At 35.9% G+C, this 19102-nt stretch overlaps 1 protein-coding gene across 2 annotated transcripts in view; it reads right to left on the bottom strand.

Moving 5' to 3' along the window:
- Positions 1 to 358: 358 nt before the first annotated feature.
- The window catches only part of LOC149538637 (Metallo-hydrolase/oxidoreductase superfamily protein), a 183390-nt gene continuing 164646 nt past the window's right edge, over positions 359 to 19102 (bottom strand). Inside the window, exons 8-13 of one of the 2 annotated variants that reach the window (XR_016356080.1) lie at positions 2816 to 2892; positions 2637 to 2700; positions 2456 to 2506; positions 2290 to 2338; positions 906 to 974; positions 359 to 672 (exon numbers count right to left, since the gene is read on the bottom strand). Coding sequence is in view for 1 of the 2 variants with exons in the window: in XM_089799947.1 (XP_089656073.1) it covers positions 554 to 672; positions 2290 to 2338; positions 2456 to 2506; positions 2637 to 2700; positions 2816 to 2892 (360 nt within the window). In the remaining variant the exon portion in view is untranslated. The remainder of the gene's footprint in view (positions 673 to 905; positions 975 to 2289; positions 2339 to 2455; positions 2507 to 2636; positions 2701 to 2815; positions 2893 to 19102) is intronic. The other variant, XM_089799947.1, reaches the window with a different exon arrangement.

Genomic DNA, 19102 nt, shown 5'->3' with positions numbered 1-19102 from the left:
ACAATTAAAATTACATTCAAATGTTTATAAGAACACATAGCCCATCATAACTAAGTTGGATGTCGAGCCCCTCTTCCTCCAACTTTGTCAAGCCCTCATTGATGTGATCATGATCTATCAAATGCATCATTCTTTTTCAAACCACCAAAAATAAGAGTGAATATTTTTTTTTCTAAAAAAAATTAGAAAACCCAAAGCATTGATGAACCTTTTGATTTTATTTGTAATTACATTAACAAAATATACCCTCATAATGAAACAAACCATAAGGAGATGCAAAGGAAAGTAACGATAATCTTATGTGAAAATCTCAATCAATTCCAATTTTTCGAATTTACTTACTTGGAAAAGGCCCTACTTAGAATAAAGGATTCAAAGTCATATTATCAAATATGATACCCCATTAACATGCTTTTATAATTTTTGATAATTATAAAAGTAAACAAATGATTTCTTTTATTTAAGGCAAGACAAGCTTTGAAGGGACCCTTATTTTTTTCAAGTTAACAAATGAATGTTGAATCGAAATCAAATTACACAATTAAAATTACATTCAAATGTTTATAGGAACACATAGCCCATCATAACTAAGTTGGATGTCAAGCCCCTCTTCATCCTTCAACTTTGCCAAGTCCTCATTGACGCGATCATGATCCATCAAATGCATCATTCCTTTTCAAGGCACCAAAAATAAGAGTGAACATTTTATCTACTAACATATTAGAAAACACAAAGCCCTAATAAACCTTTTGATGCTAATTGCAATTACATTAACATAATATACACTCGTGACAACATACAAATTACGAGACCATCATGAAACAAAACAAAAGGAGATGCAAAGGAAAGTAATAAGAATCTTATGTGAAAGTTTCAATCACTTCCAATTTTTCACATCTACTTACTTGGAAAAGCCCCTCCTCGGAATTAAGAGTTGAAAGCCATATTATCAAATATGACGCCCCATTAACATGCTTTTCGTTGAGGTGTTAAAAAACAACCCCACCCCGCCAAGCACACACAAATTAATCAATTAATTAATTTAGACATATAATCATGCACTAAGAAATCTTTTATTCATATATTGATGTGGCAGTATGATATGGTTTGTTGTTTTACATCTAAAGAATAAATTTCACTCAATTATGAGTGGGAGAAAGTCCCTAGCCACGATTAGGGGATCCAAGAACCATTGCATTTTTGTCATGTTTAGCCCCAATTACTAATATTAAAGGAGCCCCAAGCATTGTAACACGTACTAGTAGCTAGTCACACACTAATAGCCGATCATTTTTTTACTTGTTTGGTTGTTCATTGACCCATATGTACACCACTATTGGGACATTTCGCCACAAGTACTCGCAGTTTTTAGTGGAAGGCTATTGGTGTAAAACATGGCATGTATGATATGACATTTTGAAATGTCATTTTTGAGGACTTGGTGTTTGACAATATCTATAGAGAGATCCATGAATACCCAAAAGCTGAAACCTTAGCTTTAAGCTTTTAATTCACATACGAAGCTACATCAAAATCTAACTTACGATTTAGGAGTGCTAGGTGCGCGAAGTTAGCCTGGGGTGGCTACTATGAACTTCCCCCTACTCTTTATTAACCTTGTAAAGTTTTAAGTCATAAATAATAGTGCAAAATTACACAAAAACTTGGTCATTAAATCAAGCAATGCTATAACAATTATTGAAACATGCTCAACTACCAGGGGAAAAGAACTAGTACGCACACACGCTAGATTCATGCACTTACAAAGCCTAAACTAAATGTCAGATTTTGACAATTTTGGTTGTCCTTGTTCAAAGGGTCAAAAAGTAGCCAACTCAAAGTATCACGTGATACTCATTCAAAGATGCACCAATAATTGTTCACTCAAAATTGTTAGTACATGTGAGCAAATGTCCAAATGGTGATGCATGAATGGGTCAATTAACACAAAAAAAAATGATCAACTATTGATACATGTGTTCTCCTTTTTGAGGCTCCTTTAAAATTAACAATTAACAATTAATATGAATGAAGTTTACCATTAATGGAGTGTTTTCCATTCCCGATGCTGTTCATGTAGATTGAATGTCGTGTTTCACTTTTAGAGAAATAAGCTTATGTTCAGATATGGTGGGCTGGTGTGAATTATGAGACACAACTGTGGAGTTCATTTTCCAAAACATTGGATATCACATATTTTAGAGGAGTCAAATCTAGACTAAAATGAGATTATTTTATGAACCAGCTATGATTGACATGGATCTTGCATGAGCGAGGTTGAAACATTACCAGTAAAAAGAGTACGTTGAGGACAAATTTTGCGAACTTCTTGTAGAGCCTGCAAAGAAACAAATCATGGCAACATGAACAAAAGCTGGGATGAATATCTAAATTATTGAACTAAAAAATTTCTTTTTGAGGAATATATCTATAGACAGCAATAATAATAACTAACCCTAGGCAGACCAAAATGTGTTGTGCTTGACCGATCAGGCCTTAATGCATCCTGTAATTCATATTTTCAATATTAGGCAGGGTCACTGTAATTTCAATTTTCATTCTGCCAAATACTATATACTTTAGCAAGAGAGAAAAAAGAGTATCACATATACTAGTAAACATAAAATGTAGTTCACCAGGATTAGAAGTTCACAATCTTCAAGTAAACCATATGTCTCCTCTGGAATGTCACTTACATCACTGCCACAAAAGCATTATTTACAAGGACTCTATGACAAATTACTATCAAAGAGAAAGAACAGGATGGCTTATTGTCTTATATAATTACAAGAGTAAACCCTAGAAAAACAATTACCTTATGTAACAGACATTACCAATTCGAAATCCAAGGGAGCGATAACCCCGTCCATGCCAAACAGGCAAAGGAGTAACCTGAAGTAAGAGAAGAACTTATATTATGTACTTGATATGGACCCTAATGCTACTTTACTCTTCCATTCCTTGGCATTGCATGAATATTATTGGTTGCCAAGGCCTAAAACTATAATATTAGAAACCTCTCTAACAATAACCATTTATTTTGATGTTTAAACAATCAGTAATACGTGGAGATGACTTTCAAGGAATACCATGGTGTACTCGCCATTTATTATATGAATTGCTCAAATCATGTATATGGCCAAAGTTTGTAGAGGGGTTACAAAGTTAGAAAAACAAAACTTCAGCGACAAGTCCCAGTACAAAACTAATTGTAACTAGAAGTTTTAATACCAACAGAGGAAAACAAATTACTGCATTAGTCTTGAAAAGCCTTCCTATCACTGAGGTCATCTCAATGTGGCATAGGAAGCTAATTTTGGTGGCTAGGCTACTTTTTAACTAGTTAAAAGTAAAGGTATTGAATCAGGATAGAATTTAGAAAATAGATAGGACTAGAGAAATAAAATAGAAGAGCAGGCAAAGCAGTACCAAAGAGGGACAAACGGTTATCTCTCTTTGCAGTGGGCGATTGTCCTCTATGAACAAATATATGCTTGCAGTGGAGCTGCCTCAATTTACATTATGTGAATCTATTTGTATGTAGAATGCAATTACTTGACATCTATGGCTGGTGGACATCTAAATGCATACAAAATAATTCAATACAGTCCAGGAGGCATAAGCAAAGATGCACACATACATTCACAATATCAAGCTGGGGGGACTCTCTGTGAGCAGGCACATGAAATGTAGGAATTTAAAACAAAATCATGTTCATTAGAAGTTTATAGATCATTCATCAGTCGACTCTTTAGTACAGAAAGTCAAAGCTGATTCTAAATTACCAAGTTAGATTGTCTTTTATATTAAAGAAGTTTATAGATATAGCTCAGATCGAGCACTGAATCATAAAGTTCACATATGATTATAAAACACTCAGACAGAACTGGAAGCAAACAAATAGGATAACTTGTAACCTCTTTTTAGTACACAAAGGAGTCAGCCTAAACCAGAGGCCACAGTTTTAACAGTCTCAACCAAGATCATTCCACAGTAGAAAGAATCATAGAATACAGATTATCAGGAACACCCAAAAACTTATCAAAGGCAACCTGATGAAGGGTACTCCCCTTACATATTCAAATTAAAAAAGAAAAAACAAAGAATTTTACAGGAAATATGCAAGATAGAATTGTTTCTTTCTATAAATATTCCTAAAAAAAATTTACATGGAGCTATTCTTGTCCTAAATTATACCATTATTTATCCCTTTCATGTGCCTTTACACTAACTTATATATTCCACTTTTCTACCATTTTCCCATTTTAAGTTGCATATATTTCAATATACATAAGTAATATTTATTTTAGTTTTTAGATAAAATATTTGAATAATTATTATTTGGTTGTATTTTACTAACATTTACAATGCCGTAGAAATTAATATTTCATGTTGAGAATAAGATCAAAAAGATATAAGGCCATTTATAACTATGTGGAAATATAATTCCATATTATTTGTTTATGGTGGTAACAAACTTATTATTTTGTGGCTAAAAACGAAAGGATTGTAGTTTATTAACAATGATGGGGTGAGGTTCGAACCTGAAACTCACCCCCCCTCCCCCGTCCTATTTATTACCTTCACCACTCAGCCATCCGTGGATTTTGGTAACAAATCCACCTCACATTTTGTTCAATACAAACGACAATGCCTATTAGAGTAAAAAGGAGGGCTGACGGTTTGAACCTTTGACCTCCATTTCCCACTTCCGCTTCTCCACCATTGCACCATGCATGATTTTTAGGAGTTGTTATAATAGCACAGGTTTATAGATGGTAATTGCCGAAAATAGAGAGCCTGAGTCTCTTATATATTGTAAAAGGCATTGCTGAGAAGGGGAGTGTGTAAGAAATACATTGTACGCAGATTTATATAACAGAAGAAACTCTTGGAAAGTGTGTAATATTTTTGGTGAATGTAATAGCATTCTTGATGATTAAAGCAATGTAGAAGATATATTTATTCTATCACCAGATATATTGAGGAGGCAGGCCCCACTCCAAGATTGTCCTTTATTTTCAGTTCTGTGGTAGGCATTAGTTTAGTTTAATTAGTCTTGGTCTGATATACACCTCAAAGTCAGACATACACTTATATCTCCCAAAATCAAATTGTTCTGAGACCAATTTGATAGGTATAGTCTAAGATTTAGTTAGGTGATGCACACTCCTTGGATATGCTCTACCTACACAAAGGATTATCTCTAGTCACTACGAGATAATTGGCTAATAGACCAACCTAACAATATAAGGCTTGATTTACTGGCTTACAACTTCTTTTAGGGCTCCCTATGGTTTATCTTGTCTTGCAAGGGTTGGAGGCTCTTCCTAGGGTGTATAGGATAGGATTTCATCCATCCTCACAATTTCATTTAATAGCTCCTATTCGATCTCTCCAAAACAAGAGAAATTTCTTCTAGGCCTAATAGCCCTCAATTAGCCCTTGTGCTGGACTAAAACCTGATTTACACTAAATTTCCCTTAACAAGGCTCCCAACTAATCTTAGTTTCAGATACCCTTTTCAAAGACCTTCTAGATTTCTAAGGTCTTGGTTTTCTAAAGTTCAACAAGTGCCCTAACCCAAATTTCAAGGGTTTACTAGGGTTTTGTAGCATTTCTTGACAATCAAGGGGAAACTTGTCTTCACTCACTCACCTGTGACTTGGATCACTTCTCATTGTGACCATAGCACCTTCTCCCTGTGCTCTCACTACCCAATACACCAACTCCTTCAAAATGGCTTACCCTTGCAAGTTATCAGCATTCCTTGTTTCAATTTCTAGCTGAGAACTGCCCAGTCTCGCCTAGGGCTTCCAAGAAAAATTCATAGCATTGCTTTTCCTGCTCCATCCTTGCTATGTTACAATGTACAAGGTGTCTACTAACATTTCTCAGGGTTTCAAAAGTTTCCAACCATGGGGAATGTTGGTAGACACCATTCTGTGAAGTTTGCCCAATTCTAGCCAATGAATAGGCAGTTCACAAGAACATTTATTGAAAACACCAAAAACTTTCTAGAAGACTAAAATTAATGCAAGAAGCAAAGTCTAAGAATGCAAAAACTTAATAAAAAATACACCAGACTAATTGGACCATATTTTCATCAAATCCATTCTTTTATCTGTCAGCAATTCTCCATTAATTAATTGGCATCCGTACTCCTTACAACTTCTAACCTCTTCCATTTGATTTGGAGGGCTTTAACATTTCATTTGGCAACTACCTGAACCAACTCCTACTCATTCACAACCTATTTGTCCTCTCCAATCACTTTTCCAACTTCTTGGACAAGAAAATTGCAAAATTGTCATTTTGCAACTATTGCAACATTGACAATTTTTGCATTTTGACACTTCAGCATTTATGAAACTAAACATTTTGACTCCAAATGAAAACATGGAAATTATTTAGACCATGATTGGGCCATTTCCACTACTAGCTACCCTCCTACTCTAAACTGGTTGTCTAAGACAACTTTTGGCAATAATTGTCCTAATTGACAATATTTTGACAAGAAGTTGTCTAGAATGCATTACATTATTTCCCCACATGTATAAGGACCTCAAAACTAAGAAAAGAGTACTCGTAAGTCTCATAAGGACTCTTATTTTCTTGCTATCAACTTAGATGACCTAAATCCTAGGTGCTCCTGTACCACAATCCTATACAGGTTTGCATAAATATTTCACTGTAGGGTTCTGGAAAGAGAGTTATGGAAAGATAAAAACCATTCCATTAACTATCTCAGAATGAGAGACATGAACTGTAACCTACAAACAAAATTACACACCTGCAACTAGGTAAAAATGAGACAAAATAACAAGGAATCCTGAGATTCACTCTATTATGTTTATCAATCATATATCTACACAAAGTTGTAGAAAGGAAAGATGGCTAGATTTCATGGGAAAGAAAAATATCAGAAACAGACTTAGGACCAAGGAAATGCCACAAAAATCTACTCTGCATAATTAGAATTTGCTTCAACAATAAAAGTTCAGCAGACTAAGTACAAATCCCCTTGGAGTCAGATCCATCAGAAGAGCCTTCGTAATATGAGTCATAATCACCAAAAATGATGACTACCTACTACACAACTGCCACTAAGTCATTAAGAAACCAATGACTCATGCTGAGTTGTCCATATAATACTCAAACTGGCCATAAAGACCCCTAAACTGCCTAGTCAAAGTCAAATCCGACCCAAACTGACTCCTGTAATCATTCCTTATAACTCCAACTGATTTACAACATTAAGTCTCCTCATAATGTCTCTATGACTCTCAAGACTAAGTATTATAGCACATGTCGAATCTGGCCTAATTGCTAATTATAGCAAGCCAATGAGTCGTATAGAAAAAATCAACACATGTTCTAAGAGTTTGCATAACAATAAAAATATAAAATAGTTTATAAAAACACTATCTTATACCTTTATTTCACATATAACATGCAAATATTGCAAGTGTTAAAAAACACCTAAACTTATAATCCGCGGCCATTTAGGAAACACATAATATGGAAATAAAATCCCATCAAATGCCTCAGATTTCAAAAGTTATGAAAATGAGTTTGGGGCTTTATATTTTCAAGTTTACAACCCTAAAAATCATTCATTTTGCATGTTACATCTTTTGGGAAGCTTGAGGAGAATGAGATGCATAGGGTTTCTGGAAGTTATTTTTGATGCTTGGCCGCTTGTTTTGTATTTCGAGTTGTTGGCGTTTGAAGCAGACATTACTTGTCTCTCTGTTTATGAGCATTGTGGCTGCTGTTTTACTTTGGCAAATCCATAGTTTTACTTGCTTGTTTCCATGGCTCTATTTGTTGTTTCTGAGGAATATCAAGCTGAGCTTATGAAGGTAAAATCACTTCATTTTGCATTGATTCTTTTTTAATCTTTAACACACTGGATCAAATGTTTGTCACTCTTTGCTATTATTCTGAAAAGAGCTGAATTTGTTGATTCTTCTCCTTTAAAGGTCGGTTGTAGCTGCTTATTTCATACTTACTATTGTCATTTTATGAGTAAAACTGAGCATATTTGTTGTTATGACTGGAGTTAAATTGTGGTCTTCCCTTCCTACACTCATCTCTGCTTTTTGATAATTCCATAGCTGGATCCTTTTACAGTAAATATGGCCTCTTCATGATGGAGTTAAATTGCAGCTGTCACAGATAGTCATTGTGTTGGGATTTGTCTCCATTTCTTTCAACATATTAATGGCTCGTGACAGGGGTTTGCTTTACTTTTAGGGCAAATGAGGGCTTTCCTTGCTTCTTTTAGTGTAGATCTACTTTTGTTTTCTTGAGAGCTGCTGTTGTAGAAAGTTCTTAAGAGTTCAACTGGATAAGCCTTCTGTTATATCATAGTGCCAAATTTGTAGCTTTCTGACACTACTGTTCAAGTTAGCCCTCCGTTGAGATTCCTCTTCTGTTATAGGGTTCTCAGATTCTGATGAATAATAACAAAAATTTCATCTGCGTTTTACATATGCTTACAAATATGGACTCTATCCTCCCTTGTTCACACATTCCATGAACATCTTGATAGTAATAACAGGTATATACAGTCCATTTACACTTACTGAACAAACAACAAATATCCATCTGTTTAATTTTCATTAGAATTTGTCACAAGTTCTATCTCACAATAAATATCTATCAAAAGACTTACTCTCTGCTCTTTTCAATTCTTTGTTATTTTGTAGCATACACAACTGTTTCTCTTTTTCTTAATGTACACCTTCCCATCAGTCAACATTATTATGTTATTCATTTACAGCTGTAGTGTTACTCACTTGTTCACAAAGCCCCTTCTGATATATTTGTTGATACTTTTTGACCTCATTGTTGATTCATTTGTTAGTATCTCCATACCATTGAGCATAAAATGCAATTTTTGATGTACTCTTGTTGTGTATGAATTTACTTTCTCATGTTAAAGCAAAAGGTTTCAAAACTAAAATAGTTTTGCCCTTCAATGCTTTAATGATATTCTGACATTTATAATCAAAATAATATCATAAACAAAAGGTTTCATACAGAATGCATGTCCCTTTGATGTTTACGTTCAGTTCTTTCATGCACTTCTGATATACACATGTGCTTTATGATCCTCTGCGGAAAAACTCCTCTTTTTCTATGCAAATGTATAAGATGGCATTAAGACAAGATAAGTATGCACATGAAGAGGTACTATCATTGCTTACATCTTTTAATCTAAATCATTCTCTTTTCTCATGTAGGACAAATGAAGCTTTGGATGCAAGGCATGGGGCAGCTGACAAGAGGAAGCAATTGAGAGGAAGCTTGACCAGTCAGTCATCACAGGCGATGACTGGTTACCTATGACCTTTGCATATCTATTCTTTTTTTTTCCATGATCATTACATTTGTATAGAATAGATAGGAACTTAGCAATAAAGCAATAGTGGCTACTCTTACAGTCCTTTGTGTGAGAGATGTATATCCATTTGGCATGTCAGTTACATTTCATCAAATGTATATCTCAGTTGTACTCATCTTTTGATAATGAATACAAAGGACATTTCAACTTAATTTTTCATCTTTTTCTTACAATAGAAGGAATTGCAAAAAGAATATCTAATTGTAAACATGAATTGAACGTACATTTTTTGTGAAATCTTTTGCTTACATGAAAGTGAATTTTCACATAAGTAAAAATCAATAACAATACTCACACACACACACACACACACACATATGAAATCTTTTGCTTACATGAAAGTGAATTTTCACATAAGTAAAAGTCAATAACAATACTCACACACACTCACACATACACACACACACACAAATGTGTGTGTGTGTGTGTGTGTGTGTATTTTAAAATATGATTATGTATGGACGAACCCAAAACAAACCAGAACCTGACCCCAAAAAATTTGAACAAATTTCGAACCCGAATCCAAAGTGGCAACTTAGATTATTTCAATGGCTTCTTGGAGTGAATGAAACTCTACAAGGGAAAAGTTACAATCACAATGCTAATCTGTCATAGGAATACCCCAACCAAATATGACTAACATCTAATGAGCAACATCAAAATGCTCAATGGTTGTGGCAATCTGACTGTCATTCACCTTTACTTGCCTAGTCAAATGATGTAACTAAAATTCTTGACTCCCATGTAAGCCCTGTTGGCTCTTGATTTAACAAGATTTTAACTACCTGTTGTAAATGCAAAGGATACCTACGAGACAGCCATATACCATAATGGGTATTCCTAAAACAAATCAATAGGGCCAACTATTAAGACTGCTTCAGTCTTCTTCCCTTTGAACTCTGCAAAATTCAGGCAGGTATACCTAGAAATTCATTAGTCTTCAACATATTTATCATTTCTTACAATGAATTTCCTAATAACAGATGAATGCCTATGGTTCTTCTATTTTAAGGGATGAAAAAGGGATGCAAGATGGAAAACTCCTCAAACCCCAATGCTCCTTAAAACAAGTGCAGGCTATATTTTCAGGCTTACAACAACAAATTTAAAAGATTTTGATTGATTAATTTTATACTATATAGTCTATCCAGACTTTACCCATTTCAACATATGATTGGTGCCTTGTCCATTGGGCTGATATTCACAGAATTTTGACACATAAAACCAGATCTATCCTATCACTTTGTGAAAAGGAAAACAGCATTCAATCTAAACTCTCATTCTTACAATGATCTTCTTTAGACAACTTTCAATTCTCTCTAATTCATATTGTTGGTGTAAATTAGTATTTACTATTTACACTTACTTAAGTTTACTTAGGTTAATGCATTAATTTAATATTTATTTATTAGTCACCTAGGAGAATGTGCACTCTTGTGAGTTGTGATGTTGACAACATAGAAGTTAGCACACTAATTAAGCACATGGTCTCTACAACATCTCCACTTCAGATACACCTTGTCATTCTTATCCTCTCATCTAGAATGATGGATAAGACATGTGCTTAGTTGTCATGCTTATCTTATCTCTTGGCTCTTTCTAGAGACATTCTAGGTGCTTCTTGAGAGACCTTTATATACAGGCACTCCTAGTGCGTTTGTACATACAATATAGAGCGATGTATGAGGACATACTCTAATATATTGATCATACTCTTTTTTGGTCTACAGTTGTGCTTGTGTTCGAGTTCTACGATCTTGGGTGAATATTGCCCTAAGACAAATTCTTACATGGGCAATGATACCCTGGCTCCTACAGGGAATATTCACAGTTATCATAATATTCTTCATTTATTAATTAGCAGGCTATTCAGCAAATTCTGGATCAGATTGCACATATTCCGGTCGTAGAATCCAAATTCAACAGCTCACAAACTTCCACCGGCCTTTCACAAATCCGGCAGCTCATCTACAACTTCGGCAATCAACTACCCGTGGGCTCGGCTTGCTTAGTATTGTTGTGTCAGGGTTTCCTTTTATCAACCCAACGGAGGTTCTTCCCACTGCATGTGGGATTATTAAAAAGGTTTTCCAGCCGAGCATGATATCTTCATCCCACAAACTACCTTTTGGCACCCATAAAGCAAATTAGGCCCCGGCAGCGTTGCAAACCACTTTCCGGCGACTATGTTAAGTTCCGGCCCGTGGGAACCTTTCTTCGGCACAGGAACCTCTCCATGATCCCTGCTCATTTTTCGGAAAATACATACATCGCCGACCCTCCACATCTCTGTACACGTAGCAACACGAACCACAGCCAATTTGCCATGTGGCACTTGCCGACTAGGCCACGTGGACCTTCAATTCGCCACCTGTCATCAACATCAGCCACAGGAACCTCAAACTCATTGACACGTGTACAGACTGTACCTCAACACGTGTCATCCCACCTATCATCCGTACTTGGTTGTACACCACTACGTGGACTGTCGTACGATAGTCGTACCTTGCCACATGTACTGACCATACTGCCACATCACCAAGAGGGTTTTTTTTGCCATGTCAGCATTACACGATGGTAAATTTGACGGTCGTTTGACCATCATTTCTAGGCATTTTATAACTGCAGTGATGGTTGTTTGACCGTCAAATTTAAGCTTGTAGTTTTCTTCCCAAACCCCTCTCCAAATTCAATTTTGATTTGGCAGCCCGACTTTGAGAGCCCATAACTCGATCATCCGAACTCCAAGTCAGGTGCGATTTTTTTTATTTTGGGTAAAATTTCCTAAATTTTTTAGTGGTGGTGTTCTTTTCTGATTTTGGTGCATGGATTTGTCAGAAATTGCATCTTTTGGCGATTGTACCTATCCAATCCTACATTTTACAACTTGAAAAACTCCATACAAGCTCATTTGGACTCCTTTTAAGGTTTCGTTTTTTTTTGAAAGTGCGTTATTTTTCGTCTACTTTCTAGTTTTGTATTTAGATTATAGGGTTGTGTGGACAAAAATATCACTTTCAGCATTAGGGTCTTTTCTGCATTTTATTGCTTTCCAGAATTGTTGTATATCTGAGCTACAGTGCTTAGTTCCAGATTTAGGCCTCAAAAGGCAGTTGTAATAAGCAAATCAGAAGTCCATCTTGTACATTTTGACAAGTGACCTACTGTACATGCACCACTTCTAAAGCACCGAAACATTCATTAGGGGGGTTTCTTTGATTCTTTGGGGGTTCATTGATTGATCTCATGGAGTCTTGTCAGATTTGTCAGTCTGGTATTAGACCACAGTTGACAACAAGGAACTATCACAAATGGAGTGCTTTGATACTTGATCATCTAAGAGACCATCAAGAATTGCTTCCTTATCTCTATTCATTGCCACCACGTTTTAATTGGACACATCTTGTACACCTTCGTCACTTTTTGTATAACAGTATGAGTAAGGAATCCTTTGTTCCTCTTAGAATGGCAAGTTTTCCTCATGATATTTGGATATCTATTTAGGAAGCACATGGAGATCCATGCATTCCTCCATCTCCAGAGGACATTCTACATCCAGTCACTCCAGCTATGGTTTCATCAACTCCAGATGCGATCACACCTCCAAATGCTCCTATTGCTCCTACTGATCCTGTTTCAGTCACAGATGCTTCAATTCAGTGCAGCAGGACCCTTTATGTCTTCCTACTTTACCTTCATGCGACCACTTCCTTCAAGGCATAGCAGAGCTATTTGTGGAGTCTCACATTGAAGATGTGGGGGACATCCTAGATGATATTTGTTTTCTCTTTGATGTGAATTCTTCATCCATTGTCGCAATGACTGATTCATGTACTTCAGCACAGTAGGGTACACTTTGTCTTCTAGGTGATGACTTCTTGATTGACATTTCAGCTTTGTTCGTGGAGTCACACATAGCCGATTTAGGAGACTTCTTTTATGATATACCCACTTCTCTTTGTTGAGGATGATCCTTCTACAGTTGTTGCGAGGGCCCACTCTGACCCTCATGTCCATTCTCTACAAGATCAGTCTTTATAGGCTAATGTGATTGTGGATACTTATGTACAGCATCTATAGGAGGTCTCTTTGTCATTTGAGAAGATTGTTGGTTCCTTGAAACAGGTTCTACATCACTCCTTGCTCGATCTGCACTTCTTCTCAGTAGTTTTGGAAGGAGCTATCATCAATATCGATACAGGGACACTTGAACAGGTTTCAGAGATACCTTTCATCATCGAGATTCTTTCCACACCCAGGGGACGCATCTCATAGTACCTTTTCCATTGTTTCTTCCAAAGGGGAGGAACATCATTCAACGGTCATGGATCAGCTTCTCCATTGGAGCATTTCTCACTGATCTACACCTTACTTTTAGGGGGAGGGGGGGACTACCTTGTCTCCTTCTCCTTTATGGGGGGGACTTTTTCCTCTTAGGGGGTTTTGTCCTTCTCCCATTTCACTTTTGTATATATTCGATGTATGTCGTAATGAGGGGGTCTTGATTACACGCATCTTGCAATAGTGACAACACGACAACCATGGATTAGCTTATGAACTGACAGCTATGAAGAATCTGCTTTCCTTTCTTTGTATGGCTCACAAGGACACATGGCACTCAATCTCTTCCTCGCATTTGTCAAACCACAAGCACCTACTTATTGCGACGATGCGACAATCATAGATCTTGGCAAGATCAACAGTGCGTAAATCATCACCTTTACTTTAAGCTAAGGCCCATAAGGACACGTGTCCTCTTCTCACTTTGGCACAGTTCTTAAAGATTGAGCATCTCTTCATAGTGACTATGCGATATCCATTGATCTTCAACTTGATCAACGGTGGGGATGAAACTCAAAGCCTGCTTAGCATGAGCTATAAAAAAATCACAATGTGAGACCTATGCTTCTAATGACACCATCCCTTTTGAAGTTCATTAGTCTTCTGACACCACTATATCCATGTGTCTGTCTGTTGCTATGTCGCATTAGCTAAACTCAACACATCTTCCGATAGCGAAAATACAATGGTCATTGATCTGTGTGGCATCTAAGGGCTCTCACTAATCGTGCAGGTAACTGTGTTTTATGGTCCCACTAGACACGCGTCATCTTCTCGCTATGTCGCAAAATTTAAAAACCTTGCTACTTTGAAAAGCAACAAAGCAAGAGTCGTGGATCCAAATCAGATCTAATGGTTGTAAAACAATTCATTCCAAGGGTCCACCAAGAATAGGATATAATGAAGAAACAAAATTGAAGGGCCTATTAAAATTAACTCATGTTGAAGGGGACACAAAACACGAAAAACTTAAGATAAAACTTATTCAGTTAATGACTAGGGTTTTTGACAATAATTTCCCACCCTAACATTATTTGCAAATGAGACCATTGCTAACTAGATTTTTCAAATTTAAACTTCTAAAAGGAACCAACTCTCAAGAGGGGCTAACAAGCCCTCTGACCAACAATCCGCATTGTGATATGAAGTTGTATCAACATCACTCACCTCATGACAAGTAGCATAATTTGTGCTATCATCTCCACACACATCAGCAACCGAGGTATTATTGCTAATCATCTCAACAAATGGCTCATTCGATAAAGTGGAATCTGCCAACAATCTTCTTGCACACTCCCACTTCTTATGTAACAGCAAGTCCCTGCACATCACAATCTTTAGACACATTACCCATAAATCAATTTTCAGATTCACTTTCTAAGGTTTGATATGAAAAATCATATTCACTGCAGCATGAATCTTCATTATAAATTGCAACATTAGTACCCAAATCTCAGTTACCAACATCATCCACAAGTGAACTCCTTGTTGTCTCATGCTGATGAAAACACGACTTGCTGCTTTCATAAAAATCAGAATTGTTATCATGGCTGATAAGAACTTCTTGGGCGATGCAAGTACCAAAATTCTCCTCAAAATTCACCTTCTTTTCCGTTGTTTCCTTTGCACTAATAAAATTATTTGTATTAGTGTTTGCCTCCTTGTTGTGCAAACAAAGCACCCAGATGTTGAAGAAGCCCAAACGATCTTTTATTATAATCTTGAAAGGAATGCATGAGCTCTGGCATTAGATACTATATAGACTTTGTTTTACCCATGAATCCCACAGACCCTCTATTTTGAATGTAAGAGGCTTCCCCCACAGGATGGCAAGAAACTACTTTGATATCACTGCAAGAACCCTATTGGTCCTACCTCCTCAAAACTCAATTTAGATGTTTGACATTTTGTCAAATAGTTGGCATGCAATGTTTATGTGTTTGTTTTGACTGGTTTTGCATTTCAAAACCATAAACCTATGCATGAAATTTAATTAACTAATTACATTTCCAGGAATAACTAGCACCTCTATTCCATTATTCCATTATGAATCTATAAATCCAATACAACGTATGGAAATAGTAATTAGAAATTAATGAAGGAAACCTAAGACTAATTGTGATGCATAAATCAACCTTCAATATTGAAATGTTGTTTCTAGAAATGATCCCAAGTTGATGCTTGTCATGTCCCCTTTTCTTGCCAGTGAGTTTCGTTGCGCCACTAACCTGTTTTCGCTTGGTCCCCTGGGCAAACCAGTTTTTCTATATGACCAAAGCAGTTTTTGGCCTAGACGATTTTAGTTGTGGGCTAATCAGGATTGTTTTAATGGGGTTACTATTTTTAGTAAGTCAATAGGGTTAGCATTCTTGGCATTACAAGGTTAGACTAGGAGCATCTTGTCAAGACCTTTTCGATGAGCTATCACACATGCATATCTGAGTCCATCTAATTAGAGATTTTAATGCCTAGATATTTAACTGATTTATTGTAAAGTGACTTTATAATTAAGCTCATATCGTCAATATTACTTTATCATCTATTGGCTCTTTGTTTCCTTTAGTAGGGGAAAAGTATTATTATAAAAAAGGAAAAAAAGAAATAGAAAGAGGAATACGAAGAGTCACCCGTTTGTTCTTAAAAAGGGAAGGAGATCATTTCCAACATATTTGGTTTTTTGATTTGAATCTCATTTTCTCTCTTAGATAGTTACTTTCGAAAGCTTTAACTTTCAATAGGTGAGAGGACGGAAACCGTCAAGCTTAGGCAGTGGACGGAAACCCATTGTCGGTAGGAGACATCGCACAACTGTTGCACATTGTATTACAGGTTCATATTTCGTATTATCCATTCTTTTGCATGAGAATTGTCAACATTGTGTGCTTAGAAGAATAGCTATACATGTTAAAGTCCTTGGTGTAGTCTAGACAAACCAACACAGGCACATGAGTTGTTGCTTCTTTGATTTCTTTGAAAGAAGCCTTTCCTTCTGCGTTCCAACAGAAAATTTTGACCCTTTCATCATATTTGAAATATGAGGTGTCTTCTCAGCAAAATCTAGGACGAACCTTCGCAACAAATTCACCTTTTCAAAGAACAAGTGAACAATGGTTTTACTGGTTGGTAGCGAGAGACTTTGAATTGATTTAACCTTATCAAGATCAATCTTTATTCCTTCATTTGACACAATGTGTCAGCAATTTTCATTTTGCAACCCCGAGAGTTGACTTCTTAGTATTAAGAAAGATTATGTGTTGACGACACCTCTCCAATACTTGATGCAAGTGATATATATGACCTTGCCTTTGTTTGGAGAAAGCAATGAGATCATCAACATAAGCCATATTTATTTATTCTTAATATCACGAAAATCCACGTCCATTGCTGTTGGAAAGTGGCACCTGCATTAATCATCCAAAGGGCATTTTTCGTATTGAACATCTTCCTGAACCTCAATTTGATTGTAGCCAAAAAAGCCATCAACCACGGATAACATCTAGGATCTAGTCACGTTCTATAAAACATGATCCATGATCAGCAAAGAATAATTATCCTTCAATAGTGCTTGATTCAAATTACGAAAAATCCACAGAAAGATGAATTCCACCATTCTTCTTTTGCACAGGAATGATGTTATCTACTCATGTAGAATGCCGAATTGGAAAGATTATTTTAGCATCTAACAACTTCTGAATTTTGAACAAAATGGTCCTTGAAATGTTTGGATTGTACTGCTGTTGCTTTTGCCTGAAAGGAGTCTCATCGGACTTAAGAGGAATACATGTTGCAACACCTTTGGATAAAAAGCCTTTAGATCATTGTATGAGTATGCTAGGACATCCATGTATTCATGCAAGAGATCGATGAATTGACCTCTTTCTTCAGGTGTACAACACTTACCAATATTCACAAATCTTGGGTTAGCATCTGATCTCAAGTTAACCTTCTCAAATTCCATAGAAGAATTTGATCCAGCTTCATGCTGATTTTTTACATAATGGTCATGTTTGTCAAACAACCCTTCTAAAGAAGCCTAACCTCAAGGAATCTTATTTCCTTTGAGCTGAACGATATCATCCCCAATGCTAGGATCCTTTTATGAAATGACCTCTCTAGGAGGTGAACTGCTACCTTCAAAGTACAACACATCGAAGTTTTCTCTTGTTTCCGAGAAATTGATAAGTTGATGATCATCGTTGAAAAATTGCCAATGATCTGAATTGTTAGGAATGCTTGGATGATATACCAATTGGATGGTATCCTTATCTTGCTCAAAACCATCATGAGGTACTAAGAGCGTAGAAGAGGCAGCAAGAGAATCAGCTTTGTCATTAAATTCTCTTGGAACCATAGAAACGTTGAAGCCATCAAATCCTTCAATATAGTCCCATAGGAAATTCCTACAGTGGTTGAGTCTCTCATTCGTTTTTTGATACTAGTTTCGAACTTGACATTTTACAAGCTCAACATCACCTTGAGCATGCAAATTCTCAATTCCTTTATTTTGTGTTGCATCAATGCCCAAAATCGAAGCTTCATATTCTGTTGTATTGTTAGTGTTGTCAAATTACAACTTAAAATAATATAGGAATATTTCTCTTTGTGGAGAAATCAGCACAACACTAGCACCAAAACTAGTAGATGCACAACTACCATCAAATTCTAAAGTCCAAATGTCCTTAGAACAAAGTTGAAACAACCCTTATTGGCCAGAAATGGAATGGCCTAGGCCAAAACTCATTTTGATCCTTGTGAAATCCTGATTAGCCTAGAGGACCAAGGCAAAACGGGCTAACAACACATCAAAAATCAATAGCCTAGAAAATGGGACATTAAACATCTTAGGCTTATTCGATCAAGTGTATATAACCCAACATTTGGATTGACTCATACCAATTCCTATTTTTTAGAACTATTTTAATGAGTATCACATCATTTATAATGTGACTAGTGACATTGATTTATATCATAACCTATTATTAGGGATCTCCTACTGAGTACCCTTAATATAATTAATCCTAAAAAAGTATTGTAAGATCTCAATAATGTTTGTAGTTGTACACCCACTTTTAAACCAAAAAATACAATGACTTAAAAGACTAGAACCAAGTCATAAGGTTCGAATTCAAGTTTGAGTTCGACAACAATAAAATCCGAATGAAGTTCGGCAAGGACAAAAAAATTGACATTAAATTCGCCTTAAGAAAATCTAAATTAAAAAATTAATATAGTAATAATAAATCATTAAGTCATCTAAATTATATTATATTTATATATTATGAAATAAAATACTAATAGTCAACTATATTGTTTATTAAAATCAATAAAATTTAAAATTAATATAAATAT

This window comes from Cupressus sempervirens, chromosome 9 (genome assembly GCF_028749045.1).
Source record: "Cupressus sempervirens isolate cs-2001-9-10 chromosome 9, ASM2874904v1, whole genome shotgun sequence".
NCBI lineage: Eukaryota > Viridiplantae > Streptophyta > Pinopsida > Cupressales > Cupressaceae > Cupressus > Cupressus sempervirens.
Note: the sequence above shows the minus strand (reverse complement) of the source record. Positions and strands in the feature narration are given on the sequence as shown.